Below are 25,461 nucleotides of genomic sequence, written 5' to 3' on the forward strand. Positions count from 1 at the left end.
CCCAGATTTCTTCCATATCTTTCGTAGACCTTGGATTCTATAATCATATCTCTTTAAGAAATAAAATTCATTGTTTAGTTTTAAAACTGGCTTTATTGGTTACTGTAGATTTCTCGTTGAGGACGTACAACACGTCTCTTGCTACTCTAAACCGATTCAAACACGCAACTTTTTCTATTTCCATAATCTAATCTCAGATCTTGTTCTTTTCTCCAATTTCCTGTTTCAAGAACTCTTCAGAAAAGTGTGAGATCTGTCTAAAGTTGACTTCGAAGCCTTCTCTACCGCCATAGTATGGGTCCAGCACGATAGTCTTGAACTGGGGGTCAGTCTTCCACTCACCAAACAAAGCTACACGTGCTTTGCTGTCAGAGGGTTTCATGAACATCAAGTCCTCTTTGTTTGACTCGTCCATGCCGATCACATAGTCGAATTTGGCGAAATCTCTAACTGAAATTTGCTGCCCAGAGTGATTCACAGGAACTCCATTCTTACGACACGTGGCAGCTGATCTGGAGTCTGGACTGTCGCCGACGTGCCAGCCGCTGGTTCCATACGAGTCAATGAGTTTAAAGTGGTCACTGTAGCCAAGTTCTTTGACTTTGTGCTTGAAGACAGCCTCAGCCATAGGCGAACGGCAGCTAAATGTTAGTCAATGTTGGACTGATTTTTTGGTTTTGTGGAATTGAAACATACATGTTGCCGAGACACACGAAGGCGACGGAGATTTTCTTGTCGGACCCCATAAGCAAGTAGTTGAAGAACGGTGATAGTCTGAGATAGTGTGCTGTATGTGTGCAGGTGATTCGATTTGCAGCATAAGCTGTGATGTATTTCAAGGTAAGGCTAGTTAGGTCCTGTCATATGAAGGATTTCAGAATTAGATGCTAATTGTCTTCATACATTGTTGGCCGGTGCCGTGGCTGGTGCATCTCAATAATAGTAATGAGAATCTCTAAACAGTATCAATAGTATCGGAACACTACAATTTTTAATTAATCTCATTGATCATATCGATTATACATTTAAATATCCTACCTCCTTGTAACAGTCATTTTATTATTCCAATATCTAGCACCACCAATTACACCTTGGTCTGCTGCAACCCAGTAAGCCATTGCTTCCAATCATCAAAGTCAACCGGCTCGTACATGTACCGGTCAAAGTCTTCCGTCTTGACTTTCTTAGTATCTGCGTCGTCAAACAACATATCAATGTCGTCAGGCTCCTCACGCTCTCGTTTCTTGGAATTTGAGGCTTCCTGTTCCTTCTTGATAGCATCTCTCTCGACCAATTTGGCACACTCCTCCAACACTTCCATGTTGGTAAGCTCTTTAATAAAATCAACTTGGCGAAAAGCAGAGGTGATAGCCTCAGGCTTCACATTGCAGGTCCACTCGACCGAGTTGGGAGAAAGAGGAGACTTAGTGTTGTCCGTATTAGCAGCCTTAGTACCGTTTGTACCTTCAGCCTTGTCCGTTTCGAGAAGATTAGACAATGCGGCGAAGAAGAACTGCTCGGGGTTTGTCTTCGAGAGCTCCCTTCTAGAATCCAACTTGGAGTCGACTTGGTTTCCACCAAATACATCTCCAACATTTGGCTCCTTACCCATCACGTTGTTGCCCTTGTTATCACTATGAGGAGAGACATCAGTCGGCGTGCCCTTATTGCTGTTGCTTTGAATGACTTGAGGCGTTGGCATGCTATTAGGGGTCTTGATGGCATTAGCCAATGTAGCTGGCGTTGGTGCTGAGTTTCCTGGAGTAGGCATTGTACCGGCAGCTTTTGTGGATTTTCTTCTTCCAGCGGCGCCACTAGTGCTAGTCTTCTTTGCAGGTTTTGCAGCCGCCTTAGGAGCCGTTTGTGTTTGCATCTGCGGCGAAGTGTTCTGCGCAACAGGCATAGGAGAGATATTGGCACCTCTCTGCTGAGCATTAACAGCCTTCAGCCAGTCTGGCTGGCCCTGAGCGATTTGGCCATAAGTGGCATTACGTGCAAACTGCTGTTGCGTCTGTTGTTGCGGGACTCTTTGATTAGCCATCTGCTGCTGCGCTTGAGGAACTGGCTGCTGAGGTGGCTGCTGAGGTGGCTGCTGATGCTGCTGTTGAGGACTCATGTTCTGACCCATAGGCATTTGACCCATACCTGGAGGACCAAAGTTTTGATGGGCGCTTTGAGGCACATTTTGAGGCATGAAACGTTGGTCACCCTGTTGCATAGGTTGCATGGCAGAGAGAGGACGCTGATTCGGAACTTGAGCTGCTGGTTGGTTCATAGCAGGGCGCTGCTGAGCAGGAGACATCTGATTAGTTGTCTGGTCCAACTTTTGAGGTTGCTGCTGTTGCTGCTGCTGCCTGCGAGCTGCAAGCTCTTTCTTGACCGAATCAAAGTATCTCTGGAAGTACTGGACCACCTTCTCAAGCAATTCTGGACGAGCAAGGTAGAGACCCTTCTGGAAACCTTCGATGATATTCTTGGTCATGAACTTCATCTGTATTAGCTTCTTGGTTCCATTGAGGTCTCGGTGTAAAACGTAGTAGTATGTGAGGACATGGTCAACAGTACCATACTGCTGGCTTATCTTCGTCATGAGCTCCTTGAAACGGAACTTGTCAGAGTCAGTTAAGGTATTCGAATGATTGCTGAGATTGTGGTTGTCACTGCGTGCTACCTCATCAAAAAGAGATTTCAACTTCATCTTCATCTCGTCAGTGATGGGAGGAACACCCATTGGCCTTCTAGCCTGGTTCTGCTGTCCTGCCATGTTACCCATGTTGGCCTGAGATCCCTGCATTGGCGCCTTCTGCTGCATTACAGGAGAGAACATCGTCTGGTTAGCACCCTGGTTCATCATTTGCGAAGCGTTTGGCTGTTGCATGTTACCCATCATAGGAGACTGCTGAGGTTGACCCATACCCTGCTGCATTCCTCCCATTGGCTGCTGCTGAGACTGAGGAGGTTGTTGCTGCTGGTTCTGATTGAGCTGCTGTTGTTGCTGGTACTGCTGCTGAGGGAACCCGCCCTGGTTCACGTTGCCCATTTGCATCAGCAGCTGCTGAGGGGTGCGCTGTGGATGTTGCGGAGCCATATTCATTTGACCAGCAGCCTTGTTTGCCTTTGCCTGTTCGTTCTTGAACGCATTAGCCTTCAGATGGTAGATGAACTTGCGGATGAAGTTTTGCTTGCCAGCGTTGTCCAAATTGGGGGGAATCTTGCCTTCTTGTTGAGCCCTGCTCAAGTAGGCAAGCGCATCAGCCTGGTAGTCCATCATGTCCTGAGGGGTGATCTGAAAATTGGGCATCTTCATGGGAGCAGCCTGCTGCTGACCACCAGCCTGGTTGGCCATGCCCAAGTTGTTGTTACTCTGAACCTGCTGGTTTTGCTGCTGCAGTTGTTGTTGCTGCTGCTGCTGGTTTTGCTGCTTCATCATAGAACTCTGCTGGTTCTGCTGCTGCTGGTTCTGCTGAGACTGAGGCCTTTGCATTCCCATATTGAGCTGCATGTTCTGGCCACCTTGAGGTTTGTTGTTCTTGAACGCTGGCTGCTGTTGCTGCTGTTGCTGCATGCGTTGGTTTTGCATGTTCATCTGGCCCTGGGACTGTCTGTTGTTCATGCCATTCATGTTGTTCATGCTGTTGATGTTCTGGTCGGCGTTCTGCCCGCCGTTAGAGCTCACACGGCGCTGAGCAAGTCTGTGCTGGTGCTGCTGCATGACTATCAGAAGATGGGCGTTGTGAATCTCCTTGATCGCAGGCACACTGGCAGGCGGAATCGCCTTGTTCTGAGCAAGCTCGAAAATCCGTGCCCAGGTGTTGACGTTCGGGGCAAGTTGGGGATCTTGTTGAGGAGAGGAGGTGGGATGGGTACGTTTTTGATCATGGTGCTGAGCTGCTGCATCTGTTGGGACGTCAAGCTGGGTCTTCCACCTGTAGCGTTGTTCCCAGAAGGAGCCGAAGCCGGGCCGAGGAGGCAGCAGATCCGGTGTTCGTCGCCGAGGCCTGGGAACCCACGCTGTTGTTCTGCATCCCCATCTGGGAGCTTGGCCGGGACATGCCCTGGTTCATCATGCCGTTCCTCATCATCTGGTTCTGAGGGAAAAAGTTCATGTCGTTGTTCATGCCCATGCCCATCTGGGCCTGCTGAGCTTGCTGGGCCTGTTGAGCCTGCTGGGCCTGCTGGGCCTGTTGAGCTTGAGCCTGTTTGGCCTGCTGCTGTCTAGCCTGGAAAGCCTGTCTGTTGATGGCCTGGTTGCCCTGATTCGTCTGATTCGGGAGCTGGCTCTGGGGCTGCTGGCCCAGATTGCGCAAGGAGCCTCTCATCTGGTGGACCTTCTGCTTGATGGCCGTGAGATACTCGTCCCTAGAAGCGGCCTTCAGGAAAACGTACTTCTCGAACTCATGGGCCAGTTTGGAGGCTCCGGCCTCGTTGTAGTTAGCGCCTTGTAAATCCCTGAGCGTTTGCATAACGATCAGAATGACTTTCTGTCTTTCGTCTGGATTCTGCTCCAGGTGCCACGTGCCGCCCATCGGCGCTGCCATGTTGTTCATGATGCTGGCCCGAGTTTAGCAAGGGTTAGAAAAAATGGATTCGCACTGGCGGTTCAGGTGTAGCAGGTCTGCGGATGCAGAGGTGGGCGGGGGTAACAAAGCCAGGGGGTGGATTTGGCGAAAATGGGATAATTGTGTTCGGGGTGAGGCGAATTTTACGAAAAACAAGTTGGATTTTCAGAATTCCAAATGTGTCTTCTTTTCTACTGGGGGGTGGGTTGCGGGCGGAGCGGAGGTCCAGGTGTGCCCCACTATCTGCCTACCGGGCTTGCACCCATTGACAACCGGACGGGGTGACCAGGGGGGAATTTAATAAAAAAAGACAGAAAAAGAGATTATAAAAGAGGCAGGTTTTGCAAGATTTTGGGAAAACTTCTTGCAGTTTCTCTGGATCGTTGGTGGACCCTGGTACTCGGACTGCCTTGGGTGCAGCGTCATTCTCCACTTCTCCTGCCGTTTTTGATCGCCGAGCAGAGGAGTGACACACACGAATTTTGAAATAACCACAATATTACATTTTCCTGGCCTCCTCTAAAACATATCTCCTTCTTGATTTTCGTTTCAATCGGTTGCGTTTTCTCGAGATGGCCCGGGGACCCAGATCAGCAGCCGTGCTCTGACGCACGATTTTGCAACCGGCCTCGGACGACCATGGCACCATAGGACTGCGGCGTCGAGAATGCTGGGCAGAAAACAAACAAAAAAAAAAAAAAAAAAAAAAAAAAACAGCTTAGTCGAGTCAAAAAGAAAAACTTAACTTGAACTTCCATTTATTTGAAAATCAGCGAAATCGGCGCCCTTTCTCTGGACTGGCATTCCGCTCGCATTCTCGCCTACTTCAACGGGCCATTTCTCATCAAAACGAATCAAGCTTTTTTCTCGCCGGCCTCCGCGAAATTACCCTACCATTTGGCTTCACGCTGCCCCATTGGTTCATTCGGCCGAGCCTGCCTCATCCGCCCAAATGTGCCACCTACATCTCCGGGAACCTGGTCTTCCTATTTGAGCAGGGGACTTGTCGAGCATCCATTGTTGGTGGACAATAGCGCGGCATGGTGTTTCTTGGGTATGGCTGCGAAACGGAGCGGAACCGGGGAGGGCGAGGTGGTTTCAAGTCGACTTTTGTTGCACTTTTGAGAAAACTTTTGAAAATAGAGTTTGCAAATTCATGGTTGAAGAGCTTTTGAAAATCCCCCAATTGTGACCACTGCCTGGCGGGTTGCCTAATGTGGCGTCAATGGCGCATGGCTGCCTCACTTGATTGTGCGTCTCTCGTTTGCACGCATTTGACGTAGACTCAGCCAGCTAAACGATACATTTAGCCTATTGGAACAAAAACGCCGGAATTTCTCGAATTCTTCTTCCAAAACAACTTGTTATTTTTCTATGTTACTGCCCCACCTGCCGGCCTCTAGATCGGCCCTCCCCACCATTGTCTGCTCTCCCCAACGCCTCGAGACCTGTTCTATATTTATCAATCTCTAAATCCTATACAGCCAGAGGCCAATGTCCGTTTTTTAAACAGTGGCAAAGGTTCTCTTCACCGCACGCTTCTCTTCATGCTCTCTCTGCTCAGCCTCATCAATAAACTCTGTCTCGTGCTCAAGCTTCCACTGGTTGCGTTTGAACACCAACCCTTGCGTATTGTAACCAAGCTGGTTCGACGCCGTGGCCAATTCGCCTCGAAGCTGCTCCTTCACCTTCAAAAGATGCGTCTTGATCTTTGGATCACGCTGATTTGTGAGCTCTTTGGAGTTGGTCCTCACCACGAAAAAGAGCACCTTGCAGATCAACTGGAGGTTCACAAGGTTCTTCGTGATGTTGTCCTTGTTGGTCCAGATCTCAATGAAACGGAGAAGCTTGAGAACGTAGGAGAACGGCATCACAAGAAGCGCATCTTCGATCTGGGCTGCTCTGATCTTGGTCATGGTGTTGAGCACATACTCGCTTCCAGTGACACCAAAGGCAAGCAAGATGGAGTGGGGCGTGGGTTTTTGTGGGTTCATCACACCGGGCTTCTTGGATTTGAATTGCTGCAATTGCAACTCGTATGCCTCGGTAGCGTCCAAATCCTCAATACCGATATCTAGAGCCTCCATGAGCTTTTCACCAGCCTTGAGAGTTTCCGTCGTTTGCTTGGTCACCTGCTCAACACCATCACCCTCCTCTTCATCGTCGTCTTCAGCTTTTCCACCTTTCGTATCCACGGCCTCCAAAGAGTCCAAAACCTCATTCTCGTAAAGCTCGTCCATCTCCTTCTCACGCTCTTCTTCCAAGAACACCTGGTCGTTCGTGGCACTCCATATTCTGATGGAATGGTCATGTGAAGTGGAAACGACAAATGTACCGCTTCGACTGACACAGAGAGCCCATACTTCGCTCTGGTGAGCAGGAAGCTTCTGAATACACTGGAACTTGTCACCATCCCAGTACTTGATCATACCGTCCTTGCCGGACGAGAAAAAGTTGTGACTTTCTGGAATGAAACGAACGTTCATGATGGAGTCCTGATGACCAAAGATGGAGCGGTGGCAGTCACCAAAGTCCAAACCCCAGATCTTGATGTTCTTGTCTGCGGAGGAAGTGATGATAATTTTGCTGTCATGCGAGATATCGATGGAAAGCACAGGCAACTTGTGGCCGTAAAGAGTGAGGAACAATTTCAAAGAGTCCATAAACACAACTTGAACGTTGTTGTTCAACAACGAAACGGCAAGTAAACGAGAGTCTGGTGAAACTCTCACACACAAAACCTCCTCTGGCAATTCAAGTGTCTGGGTATGTTGGAGCTTCAATGTGGAGACAGTGTTACCCGTACCAGCGACCAACTCCTGGCTGACCTTGATGTTCCAGAACTTCACTGTCTTATCGTTTCCTCCCGTAATTAATGTCTTCCCGTCTGGCGTGAGGTCCATAGACCAGATAGCCGAGCGGTTATCGTCGGCTTTTCCGTTCACAACCACAGATTGGTTCTCATGGGCTCTTTCGACTCTGTCTATTAATGATGAGGATGCGAGATCGTAGAGCTCAAGATCACCGTTCTTGTACCCAACAACAACCAATGTGCCACCAGGAAGGAACTTACAGCACAAGGCGTAGCCGCTTTCAAGCGTGAATGTACGTAAAACGTTTTCTGTTTTGGCGTTCCAGATCTTGAGTTCGCCATTTGAGGCGGTAGCCAAAAGACGGTTATCTTCAGAAAGATCCATGGCCCTGATGTCAGTTCGGTGACCCTGATGGTCAATGGCATGAACCTTGACGGAGTGGAGCTCCCCGACCTGAGCTTTCCTGATCTGCTCAGGGAGCGCAATGCTATGATATTCGATGCTGTTGTTTGTCAATGATATAAGTAAGTCCATCTTCTTTCTGGAGGACTGGACCCACACGCACGACTTGATTTTGGAGATTGTTCTGACCGTGGTCAAGGGCGTGATGAGCATGCTGATTTCAGATTCACGGAGGGACTGAAGGATTTCGTCCTCGTCAAGGCCTTTTCCGGTGAGACGCTTGGTTCTCTTGGCGATACCCTTTTTGATTTCTTCAGCAGACCGTATTCTGTAGATCTCCGTCGTTCTGTCGGCATTCTGGAGATAGAAAACCTCGTAGGCGCTGGAAGAGTCTTTGATGGTTGTGAACTCAATATTGGTGCATCTGCCTTTGCTCTGCTTTTCAAACTCGCCCTTACTGGTGATTTTTTGGCCGTCTTCCTTGGATAAGTCCAATTCCCAGACCTTCACCTGGTCTTTGCTGCCGCATGTTATGAGCATGTCCTGGAGAGAATTGAGGCCAAGAGACCAACATTCTCCAGAGTGGGCCAAGTGGGTTTCCACACACTGTCTTGAAGATGTGTCCCACAATTTAACTAAACCGTCCTTGGACACAGAAACAATGTAGTCTTCGAACTCGTCGTCCTGTTTTTTCTCGGGTTCTCGCTCAAGAATGAAATGCCGGTAATCTGACTCTTGTGGCCCTTCAACTTGAACAAGCCTTCTTCACCAACCAAATCCCACATAATAATGGAGGAGTCAGCCGAGCCTGAAATGACTCTTGTTCCCGTTCTGTCAAATTGCAAAACGCTGATGGATGAGCGATGGCCAGAAAAGGTCACCATGACGGAACCTGAAGTCAAGTCCCATACCTTGATACTACCATCACTGTGTCCAGCTGCTATAATATTTGTGGGTTCGTGGAAGGCCAAAGCGACAACAGTGGCTGGTGGAGAAGATGTAGGGGCATTCGAAGCACCTGGAGTCAAACCATCTTTCAATCTGGTCATGAGTTCTCCGGTTTTGATGTCCCAAATCAAGATCTCTTCTAGACCTCCCAGTACAGCACGTCCCACGGACTTTGACGACTGGGTAGGGGCAGGCGGGAGCCATAACGTATTGGATGTGCCGCCAATGACACCAAAGCAGGCATCCTGCTCGTAACGGTCGTAGGATTTGACCATTTTGGGTATGTGCTTTTTGAGATGAGGTCTCTATAGTTTTTCAGAACTAGTGAGGACCCGATGAGGCACGTGATCTCTGGCGATGGGCACTCATTTATAGGACCTACAGAGTCGAAGGAGGGTTGAGATCTTATTTTTCTGATTATAAGTGATGAATATTTTTATGCTGTTGTTTAGGATTTGCTTTCAGATGCTTCTTGTAGGTGTGAGCCCCAATGGTAGTGATTTGCTTCAGCAAAGTGGGAAATATTGTGATACAAAACCCACGGAATAATGAAGTTTGCAATTATTTAAGAAGCTCACAAATCTTCAATCAATTCTTTTTTACTTCCCAGTCTGAAACCTTTTTCCTAAGTTTGTAACTGATGCCCTCTGAAGATCTCGACCATGGCTGCGAAAAAATGCACATCTACGCATTCCATACTGTTAATTCTGATAATACTGGTAGCTTTGTTTTCTATAAAACATTTTCTAAAGAATTAAAAGTGCCGCGAGACCAGCGACCGTCATACTTCCAAGCTCCATCATCACGGGAGCGCTTCCCCCCTTGGATGAACTACCACTTTCAGAAGCAGTCTCACTTGCAGATTCAGAGGAAGAAGTTTGATCAGCAGTCAATGTAGAGGATTCGACCGTGTTGGAGGTTCCTTTGTCGTCAGTCTTGAAGGCTGCTCCAGAAACGGCAGAGCCGATGCTCAGCTGAGGCGTGTCTTCGATGTCCCCTGTCCAGCAGTATCTCTCGAAACACCTCTGACATTCCACTGATTGCTTCTTGCCGAGACGCTCCTGTTGTCTACGGATGATTGCACATCCAACACAAGTAGGCCACTCTCTATCTTCACTGAAGTTTCCTCTGGACGAAACCTCGAAACCGTTCTGAATGAGATTGAGTTTCTCATCGTGGTCGTAGCTCATATCATAAGTACTGGTATTCGTCTCATGAGAGTAAGGACTATTAGGAATGTAGATGACCAATGGAACGTCGGTGACATTGTACTCAGAGTCATGCCATGCGACCAAGTCAGACAAGTTTCTGGCATCACAGCCAAAGAACACTGGTCTTTCATTGAGACCACCTCTGAGGAACTCCTGACTGGAGGGGACGAATGGGAATGGAGTACCATGGCCCTGCTTGGCAAATTGTCTTTGGAAAGTGTGAACAAAGGATGTACCGTTAGGCCAGTTAAGGTCAGTGTCAGCGGAATTGTCAAACCCGAAGATCACATCAACGTTTCTGGTTTTTTGAATAAGTGGGTAGAGAGGCACATTTTGCTGATCCTCACCACCGTCAACTAAATGCAAGCTGGAGTCATTCAAGATCTCGTCGGAGTTACCGTACTCGGATAAATAGAAGGGATTAGGTTCGTGCACGGCAATGTCGACTTCATTCTTCAGCAAAGGCAGCAAGATCATTTGAATAATTCTCTTGAGCGCCCAATTAATGTCGGAGTTTGGTAAACGAAGAAGACCTTGGTTGAAAAGGGACGACAGGGTACCCATCATGAATCCGGCATTGTCAAAATGGGATATACACTCTGAGGTGTTGGGCTTGCCGCCCTCGAGCTTGGTTCCCATATACTTAAGGTTAACAAAACTGCGGACACTAGGATCCCACGTACCCAACTCGTTAGGGGAAATCTCGTAGACGGTGGAGTTCTCGTTGATGATTATCGTGTTGGGGTTACGTCCGTTTGCGACAATAATTGGGTAAGGCATCAGATGGTTCTTGTAGCTATCCCTCTCTTGGATACCAGACCAGGTCATGTTTTCACCACCTCTTGGGACGTCATCCTCGTTGAAAAATTGCATGGACAAAGCACGGCCCCAGACGTCAGTGAGAGAAGTAGCGAAGCCAAAGTCGGATTTTCTGTCCAACGCTTCACGAAGGGCATTGTAGTAACGGATGTTACGAATCACATTCAAACCGTTAGGGTTGAAAATCGAATCGGAAAGGTCCCAGATGCCGCTATCCTCCTCAAGAATATCACCCACAGAGATCCAGTCATTGAGAATAAGCGTACCCAAAAGCCAACTTCCACCGGAAAGACCAGTCAAGTAGGTAGAACTCTGTAGAAGACCGCCAAGTCCTCGCAGTTCAGACTCCTTGTACCTGTTGTCGAGCGCCAAAAGCTGGCCTGCTCCACAAAGCATGGCTCTGTAGCCGCCTCCACTGAAGGCCAAGCCGATGGAGATATTGTGGGTATCCTTGTTGCTGTCGATAAAGTCCTGGGCATCGAAATCATGAAGCTGAGCAACATTCTCGAGAAAATCAACCAAGTTCTCGTTGGTGATTGCCTGACGGTTCAGAATGTACTTTGACTCTGCCTCGTTAAGCAGAGATGCGTTTCTGACAATATCGTAGTCGGGACACAGCGTTTGTTTGGGTGCATACTCGAGACCACCGCCTGTGCTTGTTTCTGTTGTGGCCACACCAAAAGTCGATGTGGAAGACTCCTCAGTGGTTGTTTCTGAAGATGAGCTGGATGAGCTCGAAGATGAGCTGGAGCTGGAGGAAGTAGATGATGATGTGCTGCTCTCTGAGGAGCTCACAGAGGAAGACTCATCCGAATCGCCAAAGGGCCAGATGGCTTGGGCAGTCGCTAGAAGCGCTATAGTGTAAGCCAAACGCATTAAGGTGTTGAAAGCTGATGTTCGACCGGTTTTATAAACCAGGCCCAGTCCAAATCCAGTAAAAAGCGATGTTGCTGCTGCGGCGAGGGCTATTTATACAGCATAGACGGTGGCTGCGAAATGTTCCCCAGATTCGGAAGTTTTCTTGTTTGGAATTACCCATCGCACAGCCAGGGCCCAAGCGCAAGAAATATTTGTCAATGAGGAATTTGCGGCCACAATGTGAAAACACGGCTGAGCTCGTTTACGCTATTTTTCGAAAAGCCCCGAACTCCTTTTTTACGTACTTTTTTCTGCGTGGTTTAACTATCGTGCGAGCTTCCCACCCCGCTGTAGATTGCTGATTTTTTCATTTTTCAGTCCTTTTTCTCCATATTCACCAACACTGCTTGCTCCATTACCAAAATCCCGCGCATTTTGGCTCCATTTTTGTAGATCGATTAGGCGGTTTGCGCTCCCGAAATAGGCTCTAAGGGTCTCGAGGCTTGAGTTGTTGCTGGTGATGCAAATAGACGCCGTGCAGTCAGCTTGTGTGGATATAGTGTTTGTAGGCTGTTGCTGTCTCAGATCAAGGAGCAAGCAGGGGATCGAGGTCTACGTGCCATATACGAGATTTAGCAAGGTTAGTGGGAAGGACTACCGGATACATGCATGAGGAGGTTTGGAGTGGGTGGGTTGGCTATTAGCTTCATGGACTTGGGTGTAGTGTAACAATAGGCTCCGCCTTCTCTTTCGGGCATACGGCCTTCCGACGGTGTTTTTCCAGCTGAGTTTCTGGTGGGGCGCAAACAATGCGTTTGAGTCTTGTCTAGTCTGTAAATACCTCTTGGCTTACCGATTCTGAAGTAATCCTCACAATTGGCAATTTCATATTGCTAGTCGTAAAATGGTTTTTGGTAAAGACAATTCTTTAATTGGATGATAGGGGCAGTTTGAGGCGTCGAAGTGCTGCTAGGTAAGTTGGGGCATTGTTGGACGTAGGGTTCGATACGAGTCTGGATTTGTGAAAGAGCGGAATATTAGATTGCGTGCATCTCGTGGATTTTGTGAATTTCCGTTATTCTAATTGCAATTGCAATTCTCCAAAGGTTCAATTGCTTGTATGTGAAACCAGTTGTGAGGTCCTCAATCATTAAAAGTAGTATCTACTCCAACCTACAGGCTTCGCCGCTCGCTTATCTACAATGACGTCAGTGTGGTATACACATCTATTGCAACACATATACGCTTTTTTTCTTCTTTTCTCTTTTTCAACAACAATTTTTTTCTTAGTGTTTTCTGTTTGCATTTTGTCTGAAATCAATCTAGTTCAGAGAGGTGATAGTCATCATGACATGTCGTCACTCTATTATCGTATACATCATATGGTTGCAAGGTCTATATGCGAACCAACGCTGGTTCTCCTTTGGCGGACTGGGTCCTTCCATATGGCAATGCAAGCCTCTCGGGCTGTCTATCTATTGTACAGCATGAGTAAAATTACTCCTCCATAGCAACGTCCTCGGCAGGCTCAGCAGCCTCATCGGCGGACTCAATGGTAATGGCAATCTTGTCGGTGTCCTGGTTAACCTCAACACCTTCGTTTGGGAGGATCATCTCCAACTCACCGTTAGCCAAGAACTTGGCCTGGATCTCGTCAGCCTTGATGATCTTGTCGAAGACAAAGTGCTTCTCGAACTGGATCTCCTGGTTCTGGAAATCCTTGATAAGGTCCTGTGCATCCTCGACGACCTCCTCATCAGAGTCAGACTCAGACTCGGAGGAGCTTGAAGAGGAAGAGGAGGAATCGGAATCGGAATCGGAATCGGATGATTCAGAGTCAGAGGAGTCGGACTCAGAGCTCGAGCTCCAGCTCCAGCTCTGAGTCAGCACTCTCGTATTCCTCATCTTCTTCATCCTCATCGTTCTCAGCAGCCTCAGCAACCTTGGCCTCTGGCTCCTCAGCTTCAAGAGCCTCGGCTATTTTGTCAACCTCGGAAACCTCTTCTTCGACGTCAGACTCCTCAGACTCTTCGCCAGTAAAGCTAAACTTTCCCGTGATCACCAACTCGTTCTTGGCCTTGGAAAAGTCGATCTTGAGGTCCTCCTTGATCAAGGATGGCAACCTGAGGTTTAACTTGTAGGTGTTGTCGTCAAGCTCAAGAACCTCGCAGTCCTTGGAGTCTTTAAGGTCTTTGGTCAAGTCAATCACGTCAAATTCGTCATCCAGGTCGTTAGCCAAGAGGTATTTCTGCTCAGGCTGGTAAAGTGCCAACTCCTCATCGGTAGAGTCGTTGTCGCTGTCGTAACGGTCTGGCAAGTCGAATCTATGCCTGTAGATTGTGATGCCTTCGTCGTCGGAAGAGTCCGAGTCTGAGCTGTCGGAGTCGGACAAGTACTCGTCCACGGCAATGTCGTCGTCAGAGGATTCATCGTCAGAAGAGTCGTAGTCGGAACCAACTTCGAAGAAGACGTCGTCGTCCGAGTCGCTCAGCAAGTCGGAAACATCCTCTTCGTCGCTGGAGTCGAGCTCGTCAGCAAAAGTTTGTCTGACATCCTCCAACTCATCACCAGTGTCGATTTCAAGGTCGGTAACGCTGTCATCGTCAGCCTCACCAGACAAAAGGTAGAGAGTCTTTTGGAGGTCCTCAATTTCAGAATCGAGCTCAACGTCAATTTCGCTGTCGTCGTCGGAGGCCTCAGAAACCTCAGAGCTCAAGTCAGAGTCGGAAGACTCGGAGTCCAGGTCGTAGTAACGGACCAAGTCATCGTTGACGTCTCTGAGAGCACCCTCAGCTTCCATGTAGTTCAAGGCGTCCTCGGCCAAGATGTCGTTGATGTCGACAACATCGTCGTTGGCGATGATGAAAACTTCTTCTTTGCCATCGGACTCAGACTCGGTGTCAAAGTCAGACTCATCGTCGTAGACGACATCTGCGTATTCGTTGTCGGAGTTGTCGTCAAGGCCGAATTCGTACACCTCGTCCTCAGGAGAAACGTCGTATTCGCTTCCACTCTCCTCCTCCTCTTCGGTCTCTGGTTCTTCGATGTAGACCTTGGAGTTAGAAGGCTGTGGGTAGTGGTAGCCAGAATATCTTCTGCCTCTGTGGCCCCTGTGGTGGGGTCTGGCCGGTCTGCTGCGACCGGCAGCTCTGTGTGATTTTCTGTTGTATCTTGGTTTGTAATACATTTGGCTAAAAAACGTGGATCTGAAAAATTGAGAAACGGTGCAGCTCTTATAGCTGAAAAAATTGCTGTGGTAGATATGCGATGAGGCGTGCGGCGCATGCGTTTGCCGCTTTGAGCGCGACGTCCAGACATCTCAAGCGAGAACACCCGTACACCACATACATCGAATCTTCCCTCACTCTCGGCGCTCTTCCATGGTGTTCCAGCAGAAGCTATCGTACATGAAAAATGTACTGGACTTGGAATTTTTCATGTATGAGGAGGGGTGTAGCTATATTTAGTGGAATGTTGAGACAAGAGTTCTGCATGGGAAGTGGGGTCTAATAACGCTTGGCTGCAAACTAGTCGCTAATGGAAAGGACAATAGGGGAACAGGAAGATGAAAGGAGGGTAATGAAATGAGGTAAGATTAATACAATTAGCAGGTTAGCGTTTGAAGTTGTGAAGCACGGTGGACTAAATGTGACCATCAATTGCCACAACTCTTGGCTTTCAGAATGGTACAATTTAGCAAGGTTTCTATGGACAATTTAGAAACAAGTTAGGTTTTATGAAGAGGGAATAAGGTTTGGTTTTTCAGAGATTGAATACTTTTCCATTAAACTAGGCAGTTATTCTTTGTACTGCGAAAGATGCCACTGTCCCAAATACTAGGGTAGAGTTCTAGGCCGAGATGAGCTCAGATTCCTCAGCTCACTAAATATATCTTGTACGCATCTCATGCGGTTTGCCACTATGTTACTGTTGCAGCCGCTCGATGAGCCCGTCAACAAAAAAGACTTGAAGTTTTTTTATATGAAAGACTTAGAGACGTTTCAGCTTATTTTCATGGAACGGTGTTTAGGGGTTCCAGGCATCTAGCGGCGACTTCGGCATTTGAACTTTATTTTACTGTACAGCACTTACTGGTACATATCTTCATGGCGTTGAGTTTCGGAACCATGGCAAGATTTCGCGACACAAACGACTATGGCTGGGTTAGAATACAGATTCCTTATAGTCAGGCTTCATAATTTTTTTCCAAGTTAGCTTATTCTTGAAAGGGACGAAGACAGCCCTTGCATCTAACCTGGCTGCAAAATGTCGCAAGCATGCATGAAGAGAAGAGGTTACCCGGCCAGCGACCTCCAGACTATATAAGGAGCGCGCACCCTGCCACCCAAACTTTTCGAATTAAATCTCTTTGCCATTTGGCTTAGATCAAGTGTAGTATCTGTTCTTCTCAGTGTAACAGCTGAGACGTCATCATTGATGACAAAACAATATTTTGTGATTTTTGGAAAATTCGGGGTCGGGCCTGTTGGGCTTGCTCACACCTGGCCCCACAGTGTCGTTACCATTGCACTACTCGGTTCCTGACGCATCTCTTTAAGCAGTTTCTGTGAGTTCATAGAAGCGGTTTAAAGAGAGAAGTTTGGGTATTGGCTGGCCCAAGCTTGGATTATACAGCCAGGGGTGAGACAACCCGACTTGAGTGATACGACTGGCGACAAGATGAGAGGAAGTTTGGCAAATAGGATCCCTAGTCCCGAGTCTCCCTTTAACAAATACTAGGAGATCCGTCTCTGATGTAAGTGTGCTCTTCGATCTTACTCTCGAACAACTAGTGAGGCTGATCTACAAGCCATGTCTCGACTGAAGTCAGGGTCTACCTTCGTTAACTTAGGAACTCGAACAAAAGCCTCCGTATATCCTCTATTAACTCGAATCCATCACATTTCATAAATCACTCTTCTCCACCTCATCTTCCATATTCAATCACCGGTCTTGGTGATTTCCTATCTCGTCCACCATCACGGTGCGCACTGGGCTATTATCTGACCTACTACTCAAATCACCAGATCTGTATACCCACACCATGCCTGAATCCTCGGCGGCCTCGAAGCTGTCGCAAGGATCCTCATATAAACCAGGCTTATTTCCTTCCCTACGACTGCGACATCATCGTTATTCTCAGGAAACCAGATCTGCTGACACAAATATGAAACATGACGCCCCAAGCGAAATGGAACTGTCGATGGATATGGGCAGTCCTCACGAGCTATTTCAGGCTCAGCCACAGAGCTATACCTCTATGGAGTTTACTGACCAGGACGACGAGGTCGATCTCGGGTCTCCTGAATCTGGGGTAAGTCTCAGTGATACCATTCTAGATAAGATGACAAAACTACGACAGCAAGCGAGTACAGAGTACGTGGCCAAGGATCCAAAAAACAAGAAGTTCAAGTACCTCGACATGTACGAGGATATTGCTCGGGCTGGTCCCCAGGATAGCGCATCTGTGTTTGAGCTTTCCGCTCTAGATGACTTCTCCCAGTATGTGAAAAGGGCAGAGCTCAACGATTACATTCTGCAGCAACTCCGACAGAACAAGCTCAAGCAGGATGAGAACATGCTCTCGATCGTGCAGCCGTCCGATCTAGAGAATAATTTTTACTCGTTTGGAAATGACGAGTCTACCAGCACACCTCTGAAGGTAGGCTTCAAGTTTAAGGCGCCATGGAATAATAATACCGACAGAGAGAAGAGAATCCAGAATGACTCTGACGTTTCCGAGCTACGGGTCGCAGGCGACAACTTGGAAACTAGCTCTAGTGGTGAACATAGTGGGCGCTTTCTTGAGCGTAAGCTCGAAGTACGACACTTACAGATGATATCTTTTGGAGGCACCCTTGGAGTTGGGTTGTTTTTGAACTGCGGCAAGGCTTTCACGATCGCAGGCGGCTTTGGTACTACTCTTGCTTTCATCATAGTTGGAGTGATAGTGCTAGCCACACTTGTGAGCTTTTGTGAGATGGTCACTTTTGTTTCCGTCGTCGACGGTGTTTCCGGATTGAACTCCCGTTTCGTGGATGAGGCGTTTGGCTTCACCACAGGGTGGCTATATTTCCTTAGTTTCGCCTTAGGGCTAGCAGGTGAGGTAGTGGCAGCCGTGATTCTACTAAGCTACTTCCCTGATTTGGAGATTACTCAAAGTAGGGGCTCTACCGTGGGCTTTGTCACACTCTTCTTGCTATTCTGCTTGTTGAGTAACTTATTCGATGTCAGGGTGTTTGGCGAGATCGAGTACTGGTCGAGTGTGATTAAGATGGTGGTGACCCTCATTATGATTATCGTAATGATTGTGATCAACCGTGGCGGGCTTGGAAATCACGGCACCGTTGGCTTCACTTATTGGGACCGACTGGCGTCAGATTGGGAACACAATTTGATATTTGGTCTCTTTCGTCCAACATTCGACCTACAAGACGATGGAATGTCGGCCGAAACAGAGGGTATAGGAGGCGACCTTGGTCGTTTCATGTCACTCTTGACCGCAATCGTCATTGCAGCGTACTCCTATAGTGGCACAGAGATTGTGTGTATCGCTGCCTGTGAGGCAAAGAACCCAAGAAAGGCATTGCCTTCGGCTACGAGAAGAGTTTTCTGGAGAATCCTCATTTTCTACGTCATTGCTGTTTTTGTTGTCTCGCTAAACATTTACGCCGGTGATCCCAGATTCTTGCGTTACTACTCAGGCACGACTGGCGTCAACCCCAATACTTTTGACGATAATTACGCTGTGCGTTACGTTGGTGGTAACAACTGCCATTTGCCATCGCAGGTTATTGGAGGTGTTGCCAACGGCTCACAAAGTCCATGGACCGTGGCCTTCCAGAGTGTGGGACTCTGCAACTGGAGTGCCGTTCAAAACGGCTTCTTGGTATTCTTTGCCTTATCGTGCGGAAACGCTCAGTTGTACGTTTCCTCCAGAACCGTCTACTCATTAGCCCTCCAACGTAAGGCCCCCGCAATTTTGATGAATTGCAACCGCTTCGGTATCCCTTACTATGCGGTGCTTCTATCCTTTGTCTTTGGTCTCCTCGCCTACACCTGTGTGTCAGAGCTGGCAACGCTAGTTTTCCAGAACCTCACCAGCGTCATCTCCTCATCGGGTGTCTTTGTCTGGTTTGCAATCTGCCTTTCATTCATCAGATTCTACTACGGCTTACGAAAGCGCCCCGACATAATCGACAGGAATGACAAGTCTTACCCATACAAGTCGCCCCTTCAGCCGTACAGTGCGATTGTGGGGCTTATAGGGTCTGCCGTGATTCTCCTAGCCATGGGATACGTGGTTTTTCTTGACGGACAATGGGATGTCATGTTCTTTTTCTCGAGTTACGGCACCCTTATTCTCGTGGCCGTGCTTTATCTTGGCTACAAGGTCATTAAGGGTACGCGCATTCTCAGCTTGGAAGCACTCGACTACGACTCCGGCAGAAGGGAGCACGACATCTACATTTGGGACGGAGGAAAGGAGCATGATGTCCGCAACTACAAAGAGTGGCCCCGTCGCGTGCTTAGCCATTTGGCTTAAGGCCGCAATTATTCAAAAGCGGTAATGCTCGATTTGGTGCCTGAGAGTGGTGCAGGCCTGGGCCGCTTTTTCTCACCTCGTCTAGCCTCATTGAAGCCTGAAACTACTTCCACCTCCATTTCTATATAAGCGGTCTACTTTTTCCTCGGCCCCTTAATTTAGAACAATTCAATAAACAATGTCGTGGACTCCAACCGAGGAGTTTTTCCACGGTCGTATTATCAAACCGTTTCTCCCCTTTGATAAGCACCCCAACTTGAAAAATGACAATTTCCGTAACTTGTACCCTGGTGATGAAGTTTTCGTTTTTGAAACCAAGCAATCAAAATGGGCTCGTGGTTATTCCTTGACCAGACCTTTCCCCAGTGACTTCACCATCACTTCTGTCAACTTGGACGAATTGCCTGGTCTCAACAGAAAGATCGTGGTGTTCCCTTTGAAGTACATGAAGGTGGTTGAACGTGTGCCTTTGAACATGATCAATGCCGCTGATGACTTCAATAATGTCCATCAGAGCAACAACATGGCTCCTACTTTGAGAGAAACCGAACAGTATGTCGAAACTGCCACCAGTGATCCAGGAGACATCGCTAATGGTGCCAATGGAGGCAGAAAGGTTCAACCTCCTCCCTTGCCATTTGAAACATTCACTTTTGCCAACGACTTGGTCGAGGAGATCACATACACTTTGAACTTGCTCACCTCCCACCTCTATGCCATGTACTCGATTGGTGAGTTCCGTTTGTTCCAGAAACTCACCCAGCTTTACCACGACTTGGATGAAATCAGAGTGAAATTGACCCATGGCGATTTGACCCGCAATGAGGTCCAGTTCACTGAGGAAACTGCTAACCATTTGTTGAGCTCCATCCCCAAGCAGCTCTCCTCCAAAGCCGCTAGAATCAACGACAAGTCTTATGATTTGGACAACAAGGGCACTGACGTCAATGGGTACAAGGCCATCTTGGCTAGAGATGCATTTACGGGTGATTTGTTGGATTCAAGGAACTCCAATCCATCGATCATGGCTCTCTACCAGCAGTTGTGTGCTTTGCTTCCTAAGTTCCCAATCAACGCTCATAACAAGCGGGACGAGTACATCCTCGATGCTACTCCAAATAAGAAACTTACTCACGGAAGTCCCTCCCACATTTTGGTTGACTTCAAGTCGGTGAGTGGCTCTTCTCAGTACCAGCCTCCAGGATTCGCTGGAATGATTGCGTACATGTACGTGAGAAACACCCAGAGAAGATTGACAGAGGCATTCGCTGTTCATACAGACACTGTCGATGAGTTGGTTTTCGTGGAGAAGATCAGTGCCGCTTTGTTTAGAAACATCCCCGCTAGTGAGGTGGAAAACAACAGGGTCTACTTGGTCGCTGTTTTAGTCGAGCAGCTTGACTTGCAGATCAACGATGCAAGCGCCAAGATCGAGCGGATCAATAAGGGAGTTGCTGCTGGTGTTACCGACATCACCAGAATTTTCTCGAGAAATCTGGGCTCTTTGACTTCTGGCGAATCGCACCAGTTCTCCATCAACTTGTTTGGTTCTCATATTTCCCATAAGAGAACCGTTGATACCTCCAGAATTGATAACAACGGTTGGGGTGAGTTGGTCGACAGAATTATCAAGGGCTCCAACCATGGTATTGCCGTGAACCCAAGAGCTGAGAAGTTGGTCGTGACTGTCAAGGAGTTCAGACACCAGCTTACTGACGATTCGCCTGATGAGGAGAATTTCCACTCCACTAAGGTCGATGCTTCGATGAAGACAGCTCCAATCGCCAAGATCAAACCTATTTTCTACGATCCTCTTGCTGAGAACTATGAGCGTATCTACCTCAAAATGGGCAAGGTTACTCTACTCAACCCATTGAACAGAGACGATTTATTGACTTTCGAAGTCAGTGCTCCCAACAACGATTCCATTACTTTTGCCAAGGCCTCGAACCAGATCGAGAAGCCAAAGTGGCAGTTTGTGTCTGTCTGTACTCACGAGGTTATTGGTGAGATTGTCAAAGTCAATGGTATCTCATTCAAGAACTCGACTCGCAAGCCCACCAAACTGGACTCACTCCACCTCGCCTTTTACATCAACGGTGTTTTGGCTGGTCATGCCGACATCATGTACAAATCTGGTAACCGCTTAGTGGAGTTCAACAAGCCAAGTGCCCAGGTCGTGGATGTCGTTTCGTTTTCCACCAAGAAGACACTTGCCCAGCTTGAAATTCACACCACATACATCGGTAAGGTCTTCAACACCGAAATCGCCATTGACAACTTGTTCCAAAACAATCGTTTCTTTGTTGGTACTCAGGCGGGTTTGAACGATCTCACCCAAACTTTGCTTGACTTCTGTAAGTTGGACATTGCTTCGTTGGTCAAGTTTTTCGCTGAATCCATGACTCGTTTGTTTGAAATCATTGACAAATGTTTGTCTGCCAACGATGGGCTCAACTACGAAATCGTCTTGAACACCACCTTCAAGGCTTTGGTGCATTTGCTCGACACCAACTTCGGTAAGCGTGATCAGTACTTATTCATGTTCGACACTTTCTTGGAGGACTACAAGAAGTCTACAAAACTCGGTCTTTTCTTGTTGGACAAGATGGCAGAAGTATTCAGCCTTGCTGAGTCCAACTGGAATGCGATGTCAAGATCTGTTTGTCGTATCCTTGTTTTGCTCACCAGATTGGCACTTGACCCTGTTTCCGAGGTCTCTGATAAGACAAAGTATTTGGAGGATATCAACAAGCTTTTTGTTAGTGCATCTCGCTTCCTTCAACTCCAAAACCCAGCCCTCATCAATGATCAGATTTTGGTGATGGAGTTGGTGGATTTCGTCATGGCTTACGAGACCGACTTTGAAGATTTCAAATTGTTGGCATTGGTCGTCAGATTTATCGACTCCATCAGCTTCAGAGGGCTCGGTGTTGATGATGAAAGCATCAACCAGAAGAAGACAACTGCCATCCTCAAGGACCATCGTTTCGTGATGACCAAATTGCTCGTCATTTACAGACTTTTCAGCAGCAAGGTGTCTCGTGACATCAACCATTTCCTGTTCTTGGTTTCTCGTTCAGTTACTTGGTGTATGGAAATCTTCCTCGGCCCAATTGACGTGGACGCCTCCAGACTTGCTTGTTCTATCATGAACTGTGTCTGTACCTTGGTGTATTCAAATCTCGATAATGACGATGTCAAGCAAGTTGCTTTGACCTTGTCGAAGTTCATCTTCCCCTTGGCCAGAACCTTCATTCGTTTCAACAAGTTTACCAGAAGTCATAGCTATTTCGAGCCAAAGAAGGCTTTCACTGCACTCTTCCCCTCAACCTACCCATTCAAAGAGATTTTCCTTGACAGTGTTGTACCTGAGGAGGTTGTGGTTGAGATTCTTGTGGAGTTAGCTGCAATCATCTGCTTTGTTTGTCAGATCGAGAAGACCGTGACATGCGACGAGCGTTTCAACCACTTCATGAGTTTAGAAGACGATTCCTTCTTTGACTCTTCCAAGTACTTGTCAAAGAATGGCTGGAACGAAAACGTCCTCACCGTTTTGCAGGCTATTGCTCTTATGAGACAAGGCAAATTCTTCCCTGAGGACAAATGGCTCTCATTGTATGGTACCATTGCAGAGAGCAGTTTGCTGTGCTTGGAAATGCTCAAACCTTTGATGGTGGCCAGTGCCATTCCAAGTATTGAAACTCCCGAGCAGTTTGATAGATCAATCTGGGGTAGTTATCTCAAGGCCTTGTTGAAATTGGCTACTTTGCAACCAGTTTCTATCGAGCATTTGTCCACCATTCCAAGAAAAGCTTGTCACCAGATCACTGGCGATATGAGAGACAGAATTGCTGATATCACCAACGAGGTTTGGGATGCCTTGGCCTGGAATGCAACAGAAGGTGACGTGGTGAGGTTCAACCTTACTAAATTTGGTGGATACCAGGTTGAGTTCATCAACAGTGACTACGGAGTGTTGCAAGACTTGATGCTTTTCGCTTTGCAAAGAAATCAAGCTTGTCAGATCGTGAGTATCAAGATGTTGTGGTCCATTTTGGTTTCTGAGCATGTCTTGAGTAACTCCATTGTCGATGTCGAAAAGGAGTGCTTGACAGGGTTGTACAATATCTACAACAGAAACGCTTACAAGCCAGGTGTTCCTGAACAGACAAGTCTAATTGAGAGAATGAAAACTACCATCCGTTTGGATCGTGAGGACGTTGCATACCCTATAGTGGTGAAGTTCATCTCCAATATCTCCGGCTTCATTGCTGTCTTGAATGACTTCAGCACTGTTCCTGTGGGTGCAGAGTTTGAGGACGACCGTACATTCCACAAGTTGAACATCAATGCTTACTTGAAACAGGCCAACAGACCCGAATTGTTCCACTCTTTCATCAACCAGATGTACGAAGACAACCTCAGAAGGAAGGACTACGTGCAAGCTGCATTGAGTTTGGAGCTTTTGTCTTCGACTTATAGTTGGGACCACTACCTGATTCAGCCTCCATCTTACAGGCCCAAGTTCCCAGAACAGTCTTCTTTTGATCGTAAGGAGAGTATTGTGAAATTGATTGCTCACAACTACGTAAAGGGTAACAGTTTGGAAAGAGCCATTGACACCTACAACGAGCTTCTTGCCGCTTACAATGAACACACTTATGATTTGAAGAGTTTTGCTTTTGTTCACAACAAGTTGGCTAAGCTTTACTTGGATTTGGAGGCCTCTGATAAATTGAGTCCTTCTTACTTTAGAGTCGCTTTCATTGGTGCCGGATTCCCTGCCAATATCAGAGGTAAGGATCAGATTTTGGAAGGCAAGCCATTCGAGCATATCACTTCTGTTCACGAGAGAATGTTGAAGATGTACCCTGGTGCCAGAATCATTACCGATGACGAGCAAGCCCGTGAACTCAGAAGCAAAAACCAGACCGGAAGATACTTGCACATTAACGTCGTGGAGCCTGTTTACGAGATTTCGGACAAGTTGCTCAATACATCTATCGGTGTGAGACAGTATGTCAGGAACAAGAACTTGAGGTACTTCTCTTCGCTCAAAAAACTCAGTGGAGCTACTTCTCTTTTTGACTTATGGACTGAGGAAATCACCTACGAAACAAGTGTCTCGTTCCCCACTTTGATGAACAGAAGTGACATCAGGGACTCGAAGGTGGTGAGATTGTCGCCTTTGGACAACGCCATCAGATCTATCATGACAAAGAACGACGACATGCTGCAGTTGGAGAGCATGATCAACATTGCTATTAAAGAGAAGGTCGATTACCACTCCTTGTTGAGTGATTTGAGCAGACACTTGGCTGGTACTGTTGATGCACCAGTTAATGGTGGTGTGGGTCAGTACAGAGCATTTTTCGAGGATCCTCGTTACGCTGGCAAGCCTCAATTTGCAGACAGTGTGAGACTCTTGCGTAATGCTTTCAACGACTTGACCATGGTCTTGAGTAGATGTTTGCACCTCCACGGAGTGTTGATCCTGCCCACCTTGAGGGCCTCTCAGACTGCATTGGTGGAGTCGTTCAAGCTGAACTTTAAGGACGAGATTGCCGCCTTGAAAATTAACACGAACTACGAGTCCCAAAGTTACGATTTTTCGAGCAACACGCACACTAGAGACCGCCAAGTCTCGGACAGACAGGGAACTTCGTCTACGAACGGATCTACCTTACAGCGTTCTGTGAGCAGACTGTCGAGGCTGTCTTCCACGCCATCCAACTCCACCGACCCCAGTCTTCTGAACAGTTTCTCTTCGAGTCAAACTGGCCCCAAGCAAAAAAGAACTGCTCTTAACTGGAGAAATGTTGCCCACTAAAGAAGGTTGATTTGGTGGTTTGTGGGTGGTGATGCACGGATGTTATGCGGAATCTCACAGCTAAAAATTTACTTCTCGCCTACATTACAAATTACTAAACAACCTCATTTGTCATGTTCAAGTTTGCCGCTCGTGCCATCCGTGCCCCTGTCATGAGAGCCCCTGTCTCTGTGGCTCCAACTTTCAGAGCCATGCAGCCAATCCGTTTTTACGCTGCTGCCCCATCACCAAGGAGGAGGTCACCACCAGAGCATTTGAGGCATTGAAGACCGTTGCTGCTCTTCAGGAATCCAACATCAACATCGAGTCCGACTTTCAGAAGGACTTGGGCTTGGACTCCTTGGACACTGTCGAGGCTCTCGTTGCCTTGGAGGAGGAGTTCGACATTGAGATCCCAGACAAGATCTCGGACGAGATCAAGACCGTGGGCCAGGCTGTCAACTACATCTTCGAGGAAGAGCAGAAGTTGTAA

At 47.6% G+C, this 25,461-nt stretch overlaps 7 protein-coding genes across 7 annotated transcripts; 2 read left to right on the forward strand and 5 right to left on the reverse strand. All coding sequences in view use genetic code 12, as the record gives it.

Moving 5' to 3' along the window:
* Positions 1-193: 193 nt before the first annotated feature.
* On the reverse strand, positions 194-628 carry LTP1 (tyrosine protein phosphatase; the record flags this gene model as incomplete). Its single annotated transcript, XM_025480400.1, has 1 exon — positions 194-628. One exon carries the CDS (start codon positions 626-628, stop codon positions 194-196), a length of 435 nt encoding a protein of 144 aa, XP_025334700.1.
* A 456-nt stretch (positions 629-1,084) lies between these two features.
* On the reverse strand, positions 1,085-4,547 carry MED15 (Med15p; the record flags this gene model as incomplete). The annotated part of the gene is made up of 2 exons (XM_025480401.1): positions 1,085-3,883; positions 3,927-4,547. The coding sequence occupies 2 exons, from the start codon at positions 4,545-4,547 to the stop codon at positions 1,085-1,087; spliced, it is 3,420 nt and encodes a 1,139-aa protein (XP_025334701.1).
* A 1,517-nt stretch (positions 4,548-6,064) lies between these two features.
* Positions 6,065-8,997, reverse strand: DIP2 (snoRNA-binding rRNA-processing protein; the record flags this gene model as incomplete). Its single annotated transcript, XM_025480402.1, has 2 exons — positions 6,065-8,475; positions 8,508-8,997. The coding sequence occupies 2 exons, from the start codon at positions 8,995-8,997 to the stop codon at positions 6,065-6,067; spliced, it is 2,901 nt and encodes a 966-aa protein (XP_025334702.1).
* Positions 8,998-9,468: 471 nt separating this feature from the next.
* Positions 9,469-11,628, reverse strand: PLB5 (Plb5p; the record flags this gene model as incomplete). Its single annotated transcript, XM_025480403.1, has 1 exon — positions 9,469-11,628. The coding sequence occupies one exon, from the start codon at positions 11,626-11,628 to the stop codon at positions 9,469-9,471; it is 2,160 nt and encodes a 719-aa protein (XP_025334703.1).
* Positions 11,629-13,107: 1,479 nt separating this feature from the next.
* CXQ87_001882 (uncharacterized protein) lies at positions 13,108-14,797 on the reverse strand (the record flags this gene model as incomplete). Its single annotated transcript, XM_025480404.1, has 2 exons — positions 13,108-13,488; positions 13,553-14,797. The coding sequence occupies 2 exons, from the start codon at positions 14,795-14,797 to the stop codon at positions 13,108-13,110; spliced, it is 1,626 nt and encodes a 541-aa protein (XP_025334704.1).
* A 1,857-nt stretch (positions 14,798-16,654) lies between these two features.
* Positions 16,655-19,156, forward strand: SSY1 (Ssy1p; the record flags this gene model as incomplete). The annotated part of the gene is made up of 1 exon (XM_025480405.1): positions 16,655-19,156. One exon carries the CDS (start codon positions 16,655-16,657, stop codon positions 19,154-19,156), a length of 2,502 nt encoding a protein of 833 aa, XP_025334705.1.
* Positions 19,157-19,334: 178 nt separating this feature from the next.
* Positions 19,335-25,461, forward strand: DCK1 (guanine nucleotide exchange factor DCK1; the record flags this gene model as incomplete). The annotated part of the gene is made up of 2 exons (XM_025480406.1): positions 19,335-24,977; positions 25,222-25,461. 2 exons carry the CDS (start codon positions 19,335-19,337, stop codon positions 25,459-25,461), a joined length of 5,883 nt encoding a protein of 1,960 aa, XP_025334706.1.

This window comes from Candidozyma duobushaemuli (genome assembly GCF_002926085.2).
Source record: "Candidozyma duobushaemuli strain B09383 chromosome Unknown B_B09383, whole genome shotgun sequence".
Classification (NCBI taxonomy): Eukaryota; Fungi; Ascomycota; class Pichiomycetes; order Serinales; family Metschnikowiaceae; genus Candidozyma; species Candidozyma duobushaemuli.